The sequence below is a fragment of the Geotrypetes seraphini genome, chromosome 6 (genome assembly GCF_902459505.1).
Source record: "Geotrypetes seraphini chromosome 6, aGeoSer1.1, whole genome shotgun sequence".
Taxonomy (NCBI): Eukaryota; Metazoa; Chordata; class Amphibia; order Gymnophiona; family Dermophiidae; genus Geotrypetes; species Geotrypetes seraphini.
In genome coordinates, this window is record NC_047089.1 from 51,871,320 (window position 1) to 51,888,794 (window position 17,475).

At 41.6% G+C, this 17,475-nt stretch overlaps 1 protein-coding gene across 4 annotated transcripts in view; it reads left to right on the top strand.

Moving 5' to 3' along the window:
• PDS5B (PDS5 cohesin associated factor B) overlaps window positions 1–17,475 on the top strand; it is a 376,109-nt gene that overhangs the window by 238,507 nt on the left and 120,127 nt on the right. For 3 of the 4 annotated variants that reach the window (XR_004539863.1, XM_033948529.1, XM_033948531.1), the window contains exon 24: window positions 12,364–12,487. Coding sequence is in view for 3 of the 4 variants with exons in the window: in XM_033948529.1 (XP_033804420.1) it covers window positions 12,364–12,487 (124 nt within the window). In the remaining variant the exon portion in view is untranslated. Of the gene's footprint in view, window positions 1–7,334; window positions 7,466–12,363; window positions 12,488–17,475 lie in introns of those variants that run through there. The other variant, XM_033948532.1, reaches the window with a different exon arrangement.

Here is a 17,475-nt window from a genome sequence, read left to right on the forward strand (position 1 = left end):
AAGGTACGGGGGTGGAGCAAATGTGTGCGGGGATCTGGGTGGCTGGGATCTTCATGGGGAGGGGATCTGGAGTGTGTGTGTGGGGGGGTCTGTTGCCAAGATCTACATGAGGGAAGGGAATCAGGAACATGAGGGGGTCTGGGTGGCCGAGGCAGGAGAGAGTGGGCATTTCTCCTGCTGACGATTTTCAGGGGGGGTGTGGGTGTATGTTTCTGATGCAGGAGGGAATGGGCATCCCTGCTGCTGATCTTCACGGGAGAGGTCCGTGGCAGAGACAAGAGGGGACTTGCATAAAATGTGCCTTTAACACATTCATATATAGTTGGTAATTTTGGGTTATTAAAAGTTGGCGCTAGATTTTGTGCATCCCTGAGCGATGTTAGGGCATTAGTCAAAGTGCTTGTTTTAATATTAAAAATCTCATTTTAATACTAATGAGCTCATATGCATAGCGGAGGCTGCAACGGACATACAGAAAAGTCTGCGATGAGCCAATGTGTGCATCAGTTGGTAAGTTACTTCGATGCTTAACCAGTTCAAACTGGTTTAGCAATGATCATTAAACACACAGTGAGTTTAGTGCATTCTGGCTTGTGTCAACAGATATTGGATCCCGGTGAACGGTCTTTATCTTAGGAGGCCTTTGACAACATACTAAAGTGTTGGAGATGCCCCACGTTCAATCTTATGACATCACCCAGTAACAGGAAGACAGCTCGTTTCTTTAGTCAAAGATATGAGCCCAGAAGCCAAGGTCTGGATTCTCTGGTTCAGCCTTGGCCTCGGGCAGAACTTCTATATATGTTCCTTCCATGGCCAATGATGAGAAGAGTCCTCCATAGAATAAGGTCCCACTATGTCAGGTGATCCTAGTTGCCCTGGACTGGCTGAAGCAGCCGTGGTAAGCATATCTGGTGTGCCTTCAGTGGAGCAAGAGTTTTGGGCTCTATTGTCATTCAGGCCTTCTATCTCAAGGCCCTGTGGCCATAGAGGATCTAGATCGCTCTTGAGCGCATGGAGTTAGCATGCAAAGGCTATTCTGACATGATCAATTCACAGGTAAATTCCCACTTCTGTTCTTAATTATCTCCTTTATCTATGGCTTCTTAATCCCAGTTTCTTTACATCTTACTACTCTCTCATCCTCCCCCTTTCTAAATTACAACATTCAACCCATGGCCGCTGTCCCAGTTATATGGGGCTGCTGACCCCTCTCTCGAACCCTCCCTCGAATCTTCACAAAAAACCAACCTAGATGTTGTACCTCTATTCCTATTTCTTCAGTTCTTACTCCTCCTCTTTCATCTCCACAATACTCATCCAATATTAATATAGGTCTTGTAAACGTGCGTTCCATTAAAAATAAACATCATTTAATTCATGATTTAATTCAATACAATTTCCATATTTTATGACTAACTGAGATCTGGCTAACTCAGAGGGAAAAGGCCTACTTGACCCAAGCCTGTCCCAATAATTACAAAGTGAAATTCCAACCTCGCTCAAACAAAAAGGGAGGAGGCCTTGCAGTGATCTATCATAGTACAATTTCCTTACATTCTGATTCTTCCACTTTATGCTATAACTACCCGGTAGAAACTCTTCAGTTCTCTATAAAAAACTTACCTCTTAATTTCCAGTTGACTTATCTTCCCCCCCACCAGTTACAAAATCTTCTCTAACTGCTCTTATTTCTACTATTTCGGATTTCAATATTTCCTACCCCAATCCCATCATTCTTGGAGACTTCAACATACACTTTAACCTCCCTAATCACCATAATACAGTAGAATTTCTTACTCTAATTTCTGATCTATCTCTCACCCCACTATTTTCCATGCCTACCCACTCTGCCAAACATACCATTGACATGATCTTTAGCTCGATTACCATTAGCCATCTCTTTCAAAACTTTCAAACTCATCCTCGGTCTGATCATGTTCTCATTAATTGTCAATTAAACTCTCTCTCTCACTCATTCTCTTCTCAACAAAACACCTATATTACCAGAAATACCAACAAAATTACACTTTCTGCCATTCAGAACTCTTTTAAACTGAAATTACAAGACTTCATTAACCTCACAATAGAAGAACAATTCTCCCTCTGGGATACTTCAGCAAAATCCCTAATGTACCTTCTTGCCCCCCCCCCCCCATAAAAGATCACTAAAACCTGAATCAAAAAGGAAACCTTGGTATAACGACAAACTTACCCTCCTTCATCAACAACTCTGCTCCACTGAGCATAAATGGCGCAAAACTCGATCAAATACTTCTCTCCTCTTATTTAAGGAAAAGGCCACTCATTACAAAATTGCTATTCAACAAGCCAAAAAAGAATATTATTCTAAATACATCACTACTGCTCAAAACTCCTCAGCACTTTTCAGTATAGCTCAATCACTATCTCCCTACTCCAATAAGAAATCATCACCTCCATCTATACAACCATCTTCAGAACTTGCACTCTTTTTTGATACAAAAATTAAGGATATTGTACCCCACTTTGGACTACCCATCCATACCTCACCTCAAGATACCCCAGACGATTCAGTTCACCTACCATTTAGTACTTGTTCTAACTTCAAGCCTCCATCTATAGCCAACATTCTCAGTTTTACAATCTATAAATACACCTAACAATCCAACAGAGAGCATTCCCCCTTTGATTCTCAAAAAATTCTTCTCCTTCTTCGGACCATTTCTCTTAGAAATGGTAACTAAAAGTATTTCCGACAGTTACGTTCCTAAAGCTTGGAAATCAGCTCTTGTCTTTCCAAAATTAAAAACCCAGAACTTAGACTCATCCTTGCCAGTAAATTTCCGTCCTATCTCCAATCTTCTTCTTATCTCTAAACTGACAGAGAAAATCATTCACAATTAACTTGCTGAATTTATTGACAAAACTCACGCCCTTCATCCACATCAAACTGGCTTTCGTTCCTCCTACTCCACTGAATTATCTTTACAAGGTCTTATCTCAACTATATATTATTTCCTTGATCACCAGAAATCTGTTCTTCTTATTTCCCTAGACTTGTCTGCAGCATTTGATAATGCTGACTACTCTCTCCTCATCGACTGACTCAGACTACGGCCTTACAAGTTCAGCTCTTTTATGGATTACTTCATACTTTAATGAACGTAGTTTCAAGGTTCACTCGAAGGAGGAAACCTCACCATCTATAGCTCAAACTTACGACATCCCACAAGGCTCCATTCTCTCTCCCTTGCTATTTAACATTTTTCTGGCACCTCTTCTCATCCTAGCCCAATCAATTGGGTTCACAATCTTCGCTTACGCGGATGTCATTCAACTACTTCACCCCGTTGACACTTCAAATATCTCTGAAATACAAATAATCAATAATAAATTAGACAAAATAAGCGACTGGCTTCACGCAAATAAACTTTCTCTTAACCTCAATAAATCATGTGGCTTACTTTTTCCAATCAAAAACATTGAAACAATAATAGGAAAGATCTTCATTAGATCTCACCCTGTAAAAATGGAAACAAAAATAAAATTACTTGGGGTAATTATAGATAAAGATTTATCTTTTCATGACCATATCAGCTCAGTGGTAAAAACCTGTTTTTATAAGCTTCGGCTTATACGTTCTCTAACTTTTATTCTTGACACTGAAGGAATCACAACCCTAGTTCATTCTTTAGTTATTTCTCATCTTAACTACTGCAATTCTCTTTACAACGGAATTCTTCAAAAAGAATTATGATATCTACAGCTTATTCAAAACGCGGCAATAAAACTTATATATAAGTTAGGGAAATACGATCATGTCACTCTTCTTCTGAAAGAAGCTCACTGGCTCCCCATTACACATCGTATTACCTACAAAACCGTTATGTTGATCTTCAAAATTAAACTTTCCCATCAACCCTCTTTTCTCGATAAGCTCCTCCTCCCTTTTCGCCCTTCACGGACTCTCAGATCAGCTGACCAGAACTTACTTTCTATCCCCTCCATAAAGGAATTCTTATATACCAGGAAATCCAATTTCTCAGTAGTAGCTCCAGCTTTATGGAACGCTCTGCCATCTCAACTTCGTCATGAAAAACTAATCGATAAATTTAAGACAAATTTAAAAACGTTCTTATTTCAAGATGCATTTAACTGCTCTTGAACCTTCTCATCTTCAAATCCACCAACCGCTTTCAAGAAGCGATCCCATTCCCAATGTTTTATCCTTTTCCCTCCATTTCCTTTCAACTTTTTTTTCTTTATTTTTATCTCGAATAATGTAACTTTACCCCTTTCCTCCTTTTTAATCCTCACTTTCAAGTCCGTCTTGTCTATGTCCTCAATGAACACTTCCCTCCCTTTCTATAAACATTACTTTTAACAAGTATTGCTTTTATTTCTATTTTAGCATATTATTGTAAACCGGCTAGATACCCATTGATGGTCGGTATATTAAAAATCAATAAACTTGAAACTTGATCATAGCCACTCTGCTAAGAGCGAAGAAGCACTCTACTGTAGCAGTTTATGCAAAGGTCTGGGAGTGTTTCCAGACTCGGTGTGATCAGGCACACAGTGCTGAAAAGTTCTCATCCCCACCAACTTCCTAAATTGTGAGCGTTATTTTGCCACTGTAGTGAAAAGTGTTATTTTACAAAGTGCCAATTTGCAGAATTGTAATCTCATGTGTTGACATTATTTCAAATCATTGATGGACCCATGCCAACAAAAAGTGTGGCATTTTCAATTGTGGAATTCCACAATTATTACTCTTATTACTGCAGAAGAAAATTCCAAAGGAAATCCATGCATATATGATGCAAACATTGAGTGAGAAATGCCCATTATACTCTACAGTGAAGAAGTGTTGTGTAAACTTCCAGTGTGGAGATTTCAAGACTGAAGTTGCAGCAAGGTCTGGGAGGCCTCAATTGGTATCAACTCGTGAAATTGTTGTCTGTGTTCATGATCTGATTTTGGCAGATCAGCGAATATCGGCTAAAACAATTGCTGAGACACTACAGATATCCAGGGAATGTGTTGGGTGTATAATCTAAGAGCAGCTGGGTATGCAGAAGCTGTCAGTCAAATAGGTGCCCAAATGTTTGAATGCTGACAAGAAAACAACATCGAGTGGACACTTCCAAGTTGATTTTACAGCATTTTAAGCAAGCTAGTGATAACTTTTTGGAATGACTAGTGTTGATGAAACATGGTTACACCAATGTGATTCTAAGACAAAACAGCAGTCCATGCAATGGCAGTGCTCAGGTTTTCCAAGGCCAAGGAAATTCAAGACCCAAAAGTTAGCTGGAAAGGTCATGGCTACAGTTCTTTGGAATCAAGAAGGTGTTGTGATGACTATCTTCCAAGGGGCGAAACAGTTAATGCAGAATACTACTGTAATTTTCTATACTGATTAAAGGAGGCCTTGAGAGAAAAAAGGAGAGAGAAGTTGCAGAAAGGAGTTTTCTTTTTATAAGAGAATGCACCTGCTCACAAGGCTGGCAAAACGATGGATGTTTGATGCCGTTGGGGTTTCAGTGCATAAACCATGACCTGATTTTGGCAGATCAGTGAATGTTGACTAAAACAATTGCTGAGACAATACAGATATCCAGGGAATGTGTTGGATGCATAATCCGCGAGCAGCTGGGTATGCAGAAGCTGTCAGCCAAGTGGGTGTCCAAATGTTTGAATGCTGACATGAAACGAGAGCGAGCCATCTGTACCTCAAGTGCTGCCATTTTATCCTGCAGTTCCAGTATTACCTGCTGGTTTTGTTGGTTATTTCTGCATAACCCAACTGCGTCCTAGCAACCCCAGCCTGCATGTTCATTACTGTTGAAGAGTTTGTACCTGCTCCTGTGGTATATCAAATGTAGGTTGTTTCATGTCTTGTGCTATTTCGTGGTGGCGAGCTCAGCTCGCAGGCCTTCAAGCTTATGTTGTAAGAGTGCAGTTTGACTTCCATGGGGCATTTTTCTGAAGCAAGCTCTTATTCTCTCCTTGAACCAGAAGATACTGTGTCCATATTTCTTTAGACAAATGGTTCCTTCAGGTTCCCCCTAGGAGAGCTGTTACTGTTCCACTAGAGAAAACCTCTGTTGTGTATCATACAGGTGCCTTCGCTGTGCCTCTACATGGGCCTCTGCCTCATCTGCCCTGTCTTCCAGGGAAATGTTTGGCTCCTGTATGCATTACATAAGAGCAGCCTTACTGGAGCAGACCAATGATCCATCAAGCCCAGTAGTCCGTTCTCACGGTGGCCAATCTAGGTCACTAATACCTGGTTAAAACCCAAGGAGTAGTAACATTCCATGCTTCTGATACAGGGCAAGCAGTGGCTTCCCCTATGTCTTTTTCAATAACAGACGATGGATTTTTCCTCCAGGAAATTGTCCAAACCTTTCTTAAAACCAGCAATGCTATCCGCTCTTACCACAATCTCTAGCAATGTGTTCCAGAGCTTAACTATTCTCTGAGTGAAAAATAATTTCATCCTAATGATTTTAAAATATTTCCCTGTAACTTCGAGTGTCCCCATGTCTTTGTAAATTTTGACGGAGTGAAAAATTGATCCACTTGTACCCATTCTACTCCACTCAGGATTTTGTAGACTTCAATCATATCTCCCCTCAGCCGTCTCTTTTCCAAGCTGAAGAACCCTAATCTTTTTAGTCTTTCATCATACTAGAGGAGTTCCATCCCCTGTATCATCTTGGTCACTTTTCTTTGAACCTTTTCTAGTGCCGCTATATCTTTCTTGAGATAAGGAGACCAGAATTGACTGCAATACTCCAGATGAGGTCGCACCATGGAGCACTACAGGTGCATTATAACATTCTTAGTCTTGTTAGCCATCCCTTTTTAAATAATTCCTAGCATAATAATTCCTAGCTGTCTGCTCAGCCTTGAAGGCCTCATACTCCTGCTTAATAGTCTCATATTTTGAGATCAGGTTGGTGATCTATAAATGAAAAAGTGTTCCAACTTAGTTCCCTTTTCTGTTGCTCCTATTGATTCTTTTTTCCAGCTATCATGATCCAGCTAGAACTCCATACATTTTCCTTCTAAGGACTGGTTCTGCCCTATCAAATTATCTCTGGCTTGCCTGATCTCATTTAATTCCCTCGTGAGGTTATCCAGGGCTGTTTCCTTAGCAACAAGTTCTTCACTTTGCTCCCTTAGACCTCATTTTCTGTGCATGCCCGTCGGAGAGCTCCGAGATCTGCAAACACTTGTGTGAAAATCTGTCTCTTCTTGTTCTCTACCACAGCCTCTACCAATTTATCTAGTGAAGGAATATTCCCTACTCTGACACTCTCCTTGTCTATACTCCTTTCTAGATGACCCAAAGACGACTCCAGGGGACTGTCCCCACATGCTGATGCAGCAAATTTATAATTAAATCTCCCAAAGATATCAACAGAAACATCCGCCATCTCTATGTCCCTCTCCTGGGACCATATACACGTAAGGTACATTTTAAATAACTTATTTAATCTATCCCCACACAGAGAACTCTTAATCAGTTAGCAACTGTACTCCTAGTATGTCCATACAGTGTTAACTGTATCCTTTCTTTGCATGTACCAGTCTACCTATGGGGCTACTTCTATGGGCTAAGGGATTATTCATAGCATATAATTAATTTTGAGATTAAAATCTGTATTCTACAGTCTAAGAAAGAGTTAAGAGTCTCTATCTCTGCATGTAGAAGATTAAAGGAAATCTATCATGGATAGTGTGTTGCTAACAGAATCTATTAAAGTGTACAGAACAGAAACAAACTTTAAAACTCTGTGCCTTGCTTGAAAAGTATATATCTTACAAGCTTATTAGTATTTAGTAGTTAATTCTAGGTCAATAGGATTCTCCACCAGTGATTACATTAGTGTGGAGCAGTCTTATGAGCAGTGCAAGCATTTATAAAATAATACACTTGGTTTTAAAACACTCTCTTCTGGCTTATTGCTAGGAAACAGAAAGCCATGCCTCTCTGAGTCTTTCATTCTGGGAATACTGCCAAAGCAGAATTGTTAACAAAATATGTTCCCTGTGTTTTGTAAACATGGATAAGGTACTTGGAGATGAGCTAAAAAAGTTTGATAATGTCGCTCCTTTTTTCATGAATTGGTTGCCAGTTGAGGTTCGTGTGAATTTTAAATTTGGTTGTATTTGTTATAGGTATTGTTTGGCCTTGCACCTAACTATCTCATGGATTTGTTCACATTTGTAAATTCAAATCACCCTCAATGCATATATGCTGTATTTACCTTGCCTTTAGTTAAAGGCTGTCAATATAAAAAAACATCATCGTCCTTTGTTGTTTCAAGTTTTATTATGGGATAAAGATCTGAATTCTCTAATAACGACTTCTTGTTCTTATCAGCATTTTAGGAGACAATTGAAAACATATTTGTTTGCAAGATTTTTAGGAAATTGATGTATTATATTCAACTGCATATATGCAGTCTTTTTATTCTATTTTGTAAACCGCATAGAACTTAATGGTATTGTGGTATAGAAATAAATTTTTGTTATGAACTAGTTATATTAACACAGCCTATGCTTCTAACAGAAAAGTTTACTCGTACCCAAAAAGCAAAGGATTGAATAAGGAGTTTATCTTATCAAGTTTCTGAAGCCTTATCTTATCTAAAATCTTGGTGGAACCTCCATATGTGGGTGATTTAGGGTATAGCAATGGGGTCCAATCACATGGCCTAGCCAGAACATTGAAATGCAGACTTATATTATGGTGGAACTCTAGATTATTTATCTGTATTCACTATGAAATCTAAATCCAAACCCTGTGCCTTTAGCAAATAAATCAGGCTTGGTGTATTATAAAAAAACTAGTCTTTAAGCCCGTTACATTAACGGGTGCTAGAATATATGTATGTCTGTCTTTCCCTCTCTTTCCTCGGCTGTCAACCATCACCCCTTGCCTGTTCCACCTGTCCAGCCGTAGGCCTTCTCCCTTCCTTTTACCTCCCCCTGTCCAGCAGCACTCCTTACCTGCTCCCCCTGTCCCTCTTCCCTGCTCCCCCTGTCCAGCAGGACTTCTTCCCTGCTCCCCAGTCACTCCTTCACTGCTCCCCTTATCCAGCAGCAGCCCTTCTTCTTTTGTTTTACCTCCCCTCTGTCCATGAGCACCTCTTCCTGCTCCCCCTGTCCAGCAGTAGGCCTCCCTTCCTTTTCCCCCCCTGTCCATCAGCACCTCTTCCTGCTCCCCCTGTCCAGCAGTAGTCCTCCCTTCCTTTCCCCCCTGTCCATCTGCACCTCTTCCTGCTCCCCCTGTCCAGCAGTAGGCCTCCCTTCCTTTCCCCCCCTGTCCATCAGCACCTCTTCCTGCTCCCCCTGTCCAGCAGTAGTCCTCCCTTCCTTTCCCCCCTGTCCATCAGCACCTCTTCCTGATCCCCCTGTCCAGCAGTAGGCCTCCCTTCCTTTCCCCCCCAGTTCATCAGCACCTCTTCTTGCTCCCCCTGCCCAGTAGTAGGCCTCCCTTCCTCTCCCCCCCACCAGACCAGAATCTCCCCTTTCTCTATCCCCCCCAACAGTCCCAACATATCCCTTCTATCTATCTCCCATCAATCAAGCATCTCCCCTCTGTCTCCTCCTGTCAGCCGCTGCCATTCGCCATCTCGTCGAGCCGCTGCCGACATGCTGGGTCCAGCTCCGGTGCGTTGCTCGCGCACAGCAGCGGGAGCAGTGTCACCAGCAGTAGCACCACCATCACCGCTTCTGGACACTGCGAGCGGCAGTTGATTGTAGAGCATGTGAGGCCAGCTTTTCAACCCTTCTCGAGGGGGCGGGACACGCTGGTGAGGAGCTTCGGGGGCTGCTACTATTAGCCCCGGCAGAGACGGAGCAGCTGAGGTGAGCTGGCGGCAGAGCCCTCGTGTGTCCCCCCCCCTCCCTTGTGCCAGCGCCGCTCTCCCTCTCAACGGGCTGGGCCGAACCATGGCTTCTTCGGAAGACAGGGCCTCACCGTTTTGTAGGGCCGGGTCTGGCACCGCCGTGTAGAGCGGAAGCGGGAGGCGGGGCCTCAGCACCGGCCGGGCGGCTGTTGCGCCGCCGGCCCCCAGGAGCTCGAGGCCGGCGGCGGACATGCCTGGCGTGCCATGGTGCAGGAGGAGCACAGATCGATCGGAGAGCAGGTGGTGATGTAAAACCCACGCATGCGCACTCGTGTTTTCGCGACGGACCAGGGAACACGTTTTTTTAGTGCGCATGCGCGGCCTATCATTTTATTATATTAGATTGAAGCTTTTACTTACAGTACAGATTAGCATTCACACATAAGCAAATTAGAGTTATATGTATCAGGGAAGACAGAAGAGCTCTTATTGCTTATTTACCTAATAGAGCAAACAGACAACATTACTCACTAAGCCACAAACTAGGCTATTGTTATTATCCCCAAAGAATAACAGAGATTGGTTTACCATTTTGGCAGCAAGGTCTCTGGGAGAGGTGTTGCTGACAGCGGGCAGTAGGCAGTTCCAGATGAACACGGTGGCATCCTTCAAGTCTGATGTCATAGCTATAGCAGTCCGTTAGTCTGTCTGATGTACTGCTTGGCTTATATAAAGGGGAAAAACTATATCCCTCTCTCTGTTGCTCAATATATTATTCTGGAAGCTTGAGGATGGTCACAGAACATCCCAGAAGCTTCAGAAAAGTTTGAGAATGTCCAAGAAGAGCGACGACATCCTTTGCAGATCATATGATCATGAATTAGCAAACTCTGCCACAAGGTCAGGAATCAGACTGTTGTGCAAGATCACATGCTCATTATATCAGCCAAATTCATTTCAGACCCAGCTGGTCACATGTTGGTAAGAAGTGAAGTCTGCAGCATGCCTTTTTGGTAAGCTGCAGAAATCTGGCACCCAACTGTTACACTATGCACACAGAACTCTCACAAATGGGGAGAACAGAGTCTAAGATATACACTGACAACTTAGTAGAGTTATCCATAGATGAGGTGAGAAACTTGAGTATGCTCATACCCCAGTTTTGATATATCTACACATGTCCTGTTCTTAGTAAAAAAATGGGGGATGAATGAAAAGTATTATGTTTACCTTATACAGATGGCAGCACTGACATGCTACATGTTTTTTGGAATCTCTTTTTCCACTTCATTTGGTGAGAAGTGTCTATGTGAAGATGCAGTTTTTATTGCTCGTGAAATGGAAGCTTTCAGTGAGCACTTATTGATATGATTTAAGCAATGCGCCATGATAGAATTTCTGATTACTTGAGTCCCTCCAATTGAATTTCATTTCTGCACGCAGGTTGTTTATGGTATTGACAATGTTATTGTGTGAATACTACTGTACATCAATAGGCCAAACAATGTAAAGATTATGGACTGGGAAGAGTTGATTTGTGTGACCAGAAGGAAGTTGATGACCCATAATGGCAACAGACGAGTCTCACACAACAGGTTGATGAGCTGGTCAAATATAATCAGAGGATCACTCGAATAGAAATTGCTGATACACTTGACATTGCACAGAAATGTTATTCTCAGCAATTACAATGTTTGTGCAAGATGGTTCCTCACATGCTGTCTAGAAATAAAAGCTTTTAGATTTGAATTCTGTCAAGTTAAGAAGGTGAAGGCATTACTTTTAATTTAACCCTTGTAGGAAGAAATTGTATCTGATATTGAAATCCCATTATAAAGTATATAAAGTACAGTTAATGTATTTGGGTGATGCCTATATTCTTGTTTTGTGCAAATGCAGAGTTGACAAATTGGTCATAGATTCAGGTCTGCCAGCTGTGTTCTGATGGTAATGCAGGTTCCAAATTGTGCAGTTTCAGAAGGTAGTCGGCTTAACCGATGTTCTTGGCGAGCAGAGCCATTTTCTTTTTGTCATTTTTGATAAGCTTTCCCATTATTTTTGTGGTTGAGCTATAACTGATAGTATTACCATTAGAAAGAGATTTGCTAGAAAACTTCATAGAAATAAGTAACAAATTGTGACAAGATTTATCTTGGTGAAGAAGTATTGATTTGTTGATAGTACAAGCCAGTTTCTATATAAAATTTTGATGCAAATTTCAAACATATTTTAAAGCATGGCTATCATGTTAGCATTGATATAGTTCAATAGAGTGGCATTTAATCAGGTGATTGTCAAGTACAATCTGTTATGCTTTATTTTTACCATGTCAAAAGTTTATAATAGTCTGTCATTAGGCATCTGTCAGATTTGGCAATTCAATCTACAATATTTAAGTAAATTTATAGTAGACTTTGAATTCTGTTTGATTTTTTTCATATTGTGTGATGATAAAGTAACAATGTGCAGATCTTTCTTGCTTCAGTTGACCCATCTGCTGTTTCTTTTTCAGTAAACCTGATATGTCACGTTTGAGGTTGGCTGCGAGTAGTGCTATTGTGAAGTTAGCACAGGAGCCTTGTTACCATGAAATCATCACATTAGAGCAGTACCAGCTGTGTGCATTGGCCATCAATGTAAGGAAATATTTTTCTCTCTCTTTGAATAGTGCTGTTTTTAAATTATTCCGTAAGAATCCTGCTCACAAAGTCACTAATTAGGAGCAGACTCAGAGGTTTCTCAAGCAGGAAAAGATTGACTCTGGACTGCCATAGGGGGAAAAGCCACTTATTGTGGTCCAGAGTGCAGCCTATTGCACTAGGGAACAGAAATAACTACTATGGGCTAGATTCACTAAGCCCACTGATCATATCCCAACCACTTAGCGACCCCCCTTGTGACCCCAACCCGATTCACTAACCTTCCTTCCCGAACGTGATCCAATCCGTGCATGCAAATGTGGGCAGGCAATGATTCACTAAAAAAATTAGGAACACTGACTGGGCTGGCTGATCAACAAAGAAGCAATTGCTGGGGACCAGTTGCTCACGTCTCTGTCTCTCTGGACTGACAGTGTACAACCCACTCTCCATACCAGAAAAGCAGTCCACATGGGAAAGGTGCCCAATCGAGCCCAAGTTCTTGAAGTAAAAAGAAAAGAGCACAGCTCTGAGAGAGGCCCAGAGGATTTTTAAGTGCTTGTGCAGCCAGAGTTGCCAATAAATAAAGGCAAACAGTAGTAAATAGAAAATAGTGTACACAATGGTCAAGCCCAGCGTCACATATAGGGAAGCACAGCCAGAGATCAGAGGGACAAGGAGTCATTTCTCGCTGGGTCCCACTGAAGAGCTGCCATTTCAGGCTGGCTGAAAGTTTTGCGAGTTGTTGCCGACTCCTTTCATCTTGCTGAAAGAACTTCGCCTCTGGTAACTCCGTGATGGCACACAACAAAAAAATAATTAATTCTGGCTTGCCACTCTCTGCCCCAACTCTCCAGCTCTTGCTGCCCCGACTCTGTGGTTTTAACCTGCGGGTTTAAAGCGGGGCTGCACTATGGCGTGTTCTGTTAAGTTCTGGAACATGCTGCAGTGCAGCCCCACTTTAAACCTGCGGGTTAAAACCAAGGGCTCGCACCACAGGGAAGGGCAGCAGAGAGCAGGAGAGTCAGGGTGAGTAAAAAAATTAAAAACAAACCAGACAGGCAAAGTAGATGGTCTGCGCATGCGTCGGGATCGCTCTCCAGTGATCCGTGTCATCGGTGAGGGACGTGCCTCCGATCGCCCCCATTTGCATGAAAAGGGTTGGTGAATTGGTCGGCCTGCCTTGGATCACCCACGGATCAGGTAAGATCGGTAGGCTTAGTGAATCTAGGCCTATGTTCTGTGCAAACTCTCTAACAGTGGGACACCAGGTAAGCCTCTGTTGCATCCAGCCTGGCTATTTCAGAATAGGAGAGTTTGGAGACAGAGGTAGGGAAGGAGAAATGGTAGAGGGACAAAAGACAGGAGAAAAGGAGAAGGACAAAAGAAAACGGGAGCAAATGAAAAAAAAAAATTGGAATTGTACTGGAGCATGATATGCATTGGCTTAGGCTATGGCTGCATAGTAGGCTGGCAAATTTTGCTTAAACTAAGTCACAATATACATAAATGCCAGGGAATCCTCTGTTATATTGTTCAGAGATCAAAAGTCAGATTCATAATATACACAGATAAATGACCCCTGATCCCAAAACAGTGGGAACTATCTGTAACCACATATGCTCAGACGTGGAGTCCTCCTAAGGAAAATCCCTATTGAAAGACCCACCATCCAATCACCACTTATGTATAGTTTCACGATCTTCAATCATGCTCTGTAAGCAATTCAGACTGCATACTTATAAACAATATGTTATAAAGCAAATTTACAAATGTGTCTTTTTTTGGTTTGAGGCTCTTAACGAACGAGAACCTGTCAGCTAGTAAACCTGAAAAATTCCTTCTCTTTGACTTCAAAAAGCTCCCAACTGGCATAAAACGCCGACGGCTTCTATTTAAAGCCTCTAAAGTTTCAAGTTTATTTTTAAAAATTTTATATCACTCAGTCAGACTTCTGAGCAGTGTACAATAAAAATAGAGTTTGTGACAAAGATAGGGGTTTTGCATTTGATAATTAAAAAAAATAAAAAATACTTGACATACTCAAAGACAAACAGGAACAAATGGAAAAATAAAAAGGGTAGGAACTACAATATTTTAAGAAAAGAGTACAATTGGGGAGAAAACGATAGGGACATGTCTCTTCCATGATGTGATGACATGTCCTTGGGAAAGCCGATGATGTGCACAATCTTTACAGAAATGCTCACCACTCTATTTCGTTATTGAGACCATTTGGAAAAAGAGTGATTAGTCTGTAGATACCCCGCTGTTCTCTAACCCATAAACAGCATACAATTATATGCACACTGTTTGTGCTGAGTACCACGGTAAAAGGGGGAGGAATTCGGCCTGGTACCTGTGCACAAGAGCTGATCAGTAGGTGTAGCTCATGTGTGCAGGCCCAGAAGAATGCAGGGCTGTGATTGCCAGAGCTTCTAACTGAAGCAAGAAGCAGCCACTGGAAACCCCTTACAACTTTTCAATTACTGCTGTAACAATGAGGCTTCATAAGTCATCTACCACAACCCAACCCCCCCCCCCCCCCCCCGGTGTGATTTTGGACACAGCTGTTCATGTTTTATGGGCATGTGTGCCACACACCTATTGCCAAGGATGTAGCTGTTAAGTGCAGGACACACACAGAACATGCACAAACAGCTTCTAAATTCAAGCAATATGCTCCTGCTAAAGCTATCGACACCTCCAGACTTGACAGAAAAGTTTGCACAGTAAAAGGTGGGTGTACCTTTCTGTACATTATACAGTGTTCATTTTAATGATCATTCTAATGATCTCCTTGTAATGCATTTGTATAAGATTTTCAATGGCTGTTACAGTGATCAGTAACAGATCTCGAGCACCCTTTTGTGTATCAAAGGCTGAGCTAACTTGCAAGTAAGACCAACTACAGCCAGTCTTACTTCCAGTGTAAGCTTTTGAGCTTTGGAGCCTCAGTCCATGTGTTTTGGCACAGGAATAAGCTACAGTATATTGATTTTAACTGCACAGCTCAAAACTGACAAGAAAGATAATCTTAAAAATTGTGGAAGAGTGCAGTCGTTTAAAAATGTTAATATATGTTGTATCTTTGTTGCAGTTTGCTTGCATGATTATACCAAAAAAATATGTTAATGTATATGTAGTAAAATAATTCTACCAGTATTTAACGCCCCAAAAGAAGATGACAATATTTAATGAGTCCACAAAGATGACAGCAAAGTAAAATATCTTTAATTTATAAAAAAAAGTTGCTATTTCTAAAGAGATTTTTTGAAGTGTTTTTCATACTGAATGCACTGTTAAAAAATCCCCCGACGAAGCCAATAATCTGGCGAAACGGGTCCCGTCGGGCTCTTATCGTTAAAACAGATAAGTGCATTATATTTTCAATTTTCACCGATTGCATTGTGGAGGTGTTTAATACACCATTGAATATTTTGTGGGAATCGGTTATGTGTGAAGGGTTTTATGACCTATGATAGAGAACCTGTCCTGCTGAAGATACCATTGCTGGAATTGATTATTCTGTGTATGGTGCAGGCTTCTGAGGTCTTTCCCTTTGAAAAAATCGAAGTCAATTGCATGTGGAACCTATAATTTTCTAGTTGTGTGTCAATTTCTAAAGAGATGCCATATGGGAAGCAAACCCCCCAAAATCAAAACAATATATTAAAATCAGCTTCCCTACAGAGGGCCAGATGAGATCTCTGCTCATCAGCTATTTTGCTAGAATCCCTAGGTTTCCTCATTCTCTGTTAAGCAAGTGTAAATGGTAGTGGGGCTTGCCTACTTGTTAAGTGCTTATATCAAGCTGAATAAATAACTGCAGTCCTCAAGTTGTTTGTTATTGAATTAAAGAAACATTGCATAAAAATGTATGAAGTATAAAAGTTTCCTTAAATAGTTTTTGGCTCATTTACTTTTGATTGACTGCCTTTTCCAACAAATGGATCAAAGTGGTTTATATAAAATATATTTCTAGTGCAATGTGTCTAGTGAGTCTGAACTGTAAGGTTTTGCATTTAAACCTGCAAATTGCTTGCAGAAAACTGTCAATCATCTTTTCAACTCTAACACATTCCCAGGGAGCTGCTCCCACCCCCTCAGTTTGTTTTCTGAAAGCAAGTTGCTCAGAAGTGTTTCTGCTGTTTTATTATTTTGGGGTATTTTTTTTTAAGTGCTCGATTGGAGGCTTAGTGCACAGAGGTTCCCACCGGTTGGGACCGTTGCCTGGGAGAAGACTCGGGTTCGCACTGCTGAAGTCTTCTGCTGGCAGGATCAGCTCTTGGGGACACCTAGCTAGCCAGCCTGCTTTTGTATTTTTGAAGCTCAGGAGCTGTCCCTTGCCTAACTACTTGCATCCCTGATTTATTCAGGAGCTTAAGTGCAGACTGTCTGGCTCCTTCTCAGCTTGACCTGGATTATTAGTAGGCCGGATGCATGGTCTTCCCTCCTCCTTTGCAACAAGGTTTGGGGGGAGGGTTAATGCTCTATCCAACCTCTGTCTGAGTGGCAGCCTGAAGACCAGGTTTGTCCAGTGAATCTATGAGGCAGTTTTCTTCATTTGTTCGGCTGAATTCCTACACTGAAGCAGGCAGTCAGTGCTAGAGAGTGACATGGTGACAGAATTTGTCACCATCCACGTTCCCATGGATATCTGTGGGAAATCATCCCCATATTCTTTAAAGAGAGAGGAAAGAATCAGAGTATGAATGGGCACAACCACTGACCCTCAAGCCTTGCATTGAGAATACTGATGTAGAAGGACTGAGGTTGAGAGAGACACAAAACCATGACACTGGATGGTTTCCCAAACCTCCGGGATATGAGAACCAGGATAAAGGATATAGGAGAAAAAAGTTGAGGTAATGGAACATCTGTTGGAATGACTGGAACTGTGTCCAGAACAACACTTATGATATAGTGGAAAGCATGATGGAACAGCTTAACATTGGCGGTACAGTGGAAACATGATTTTGAAG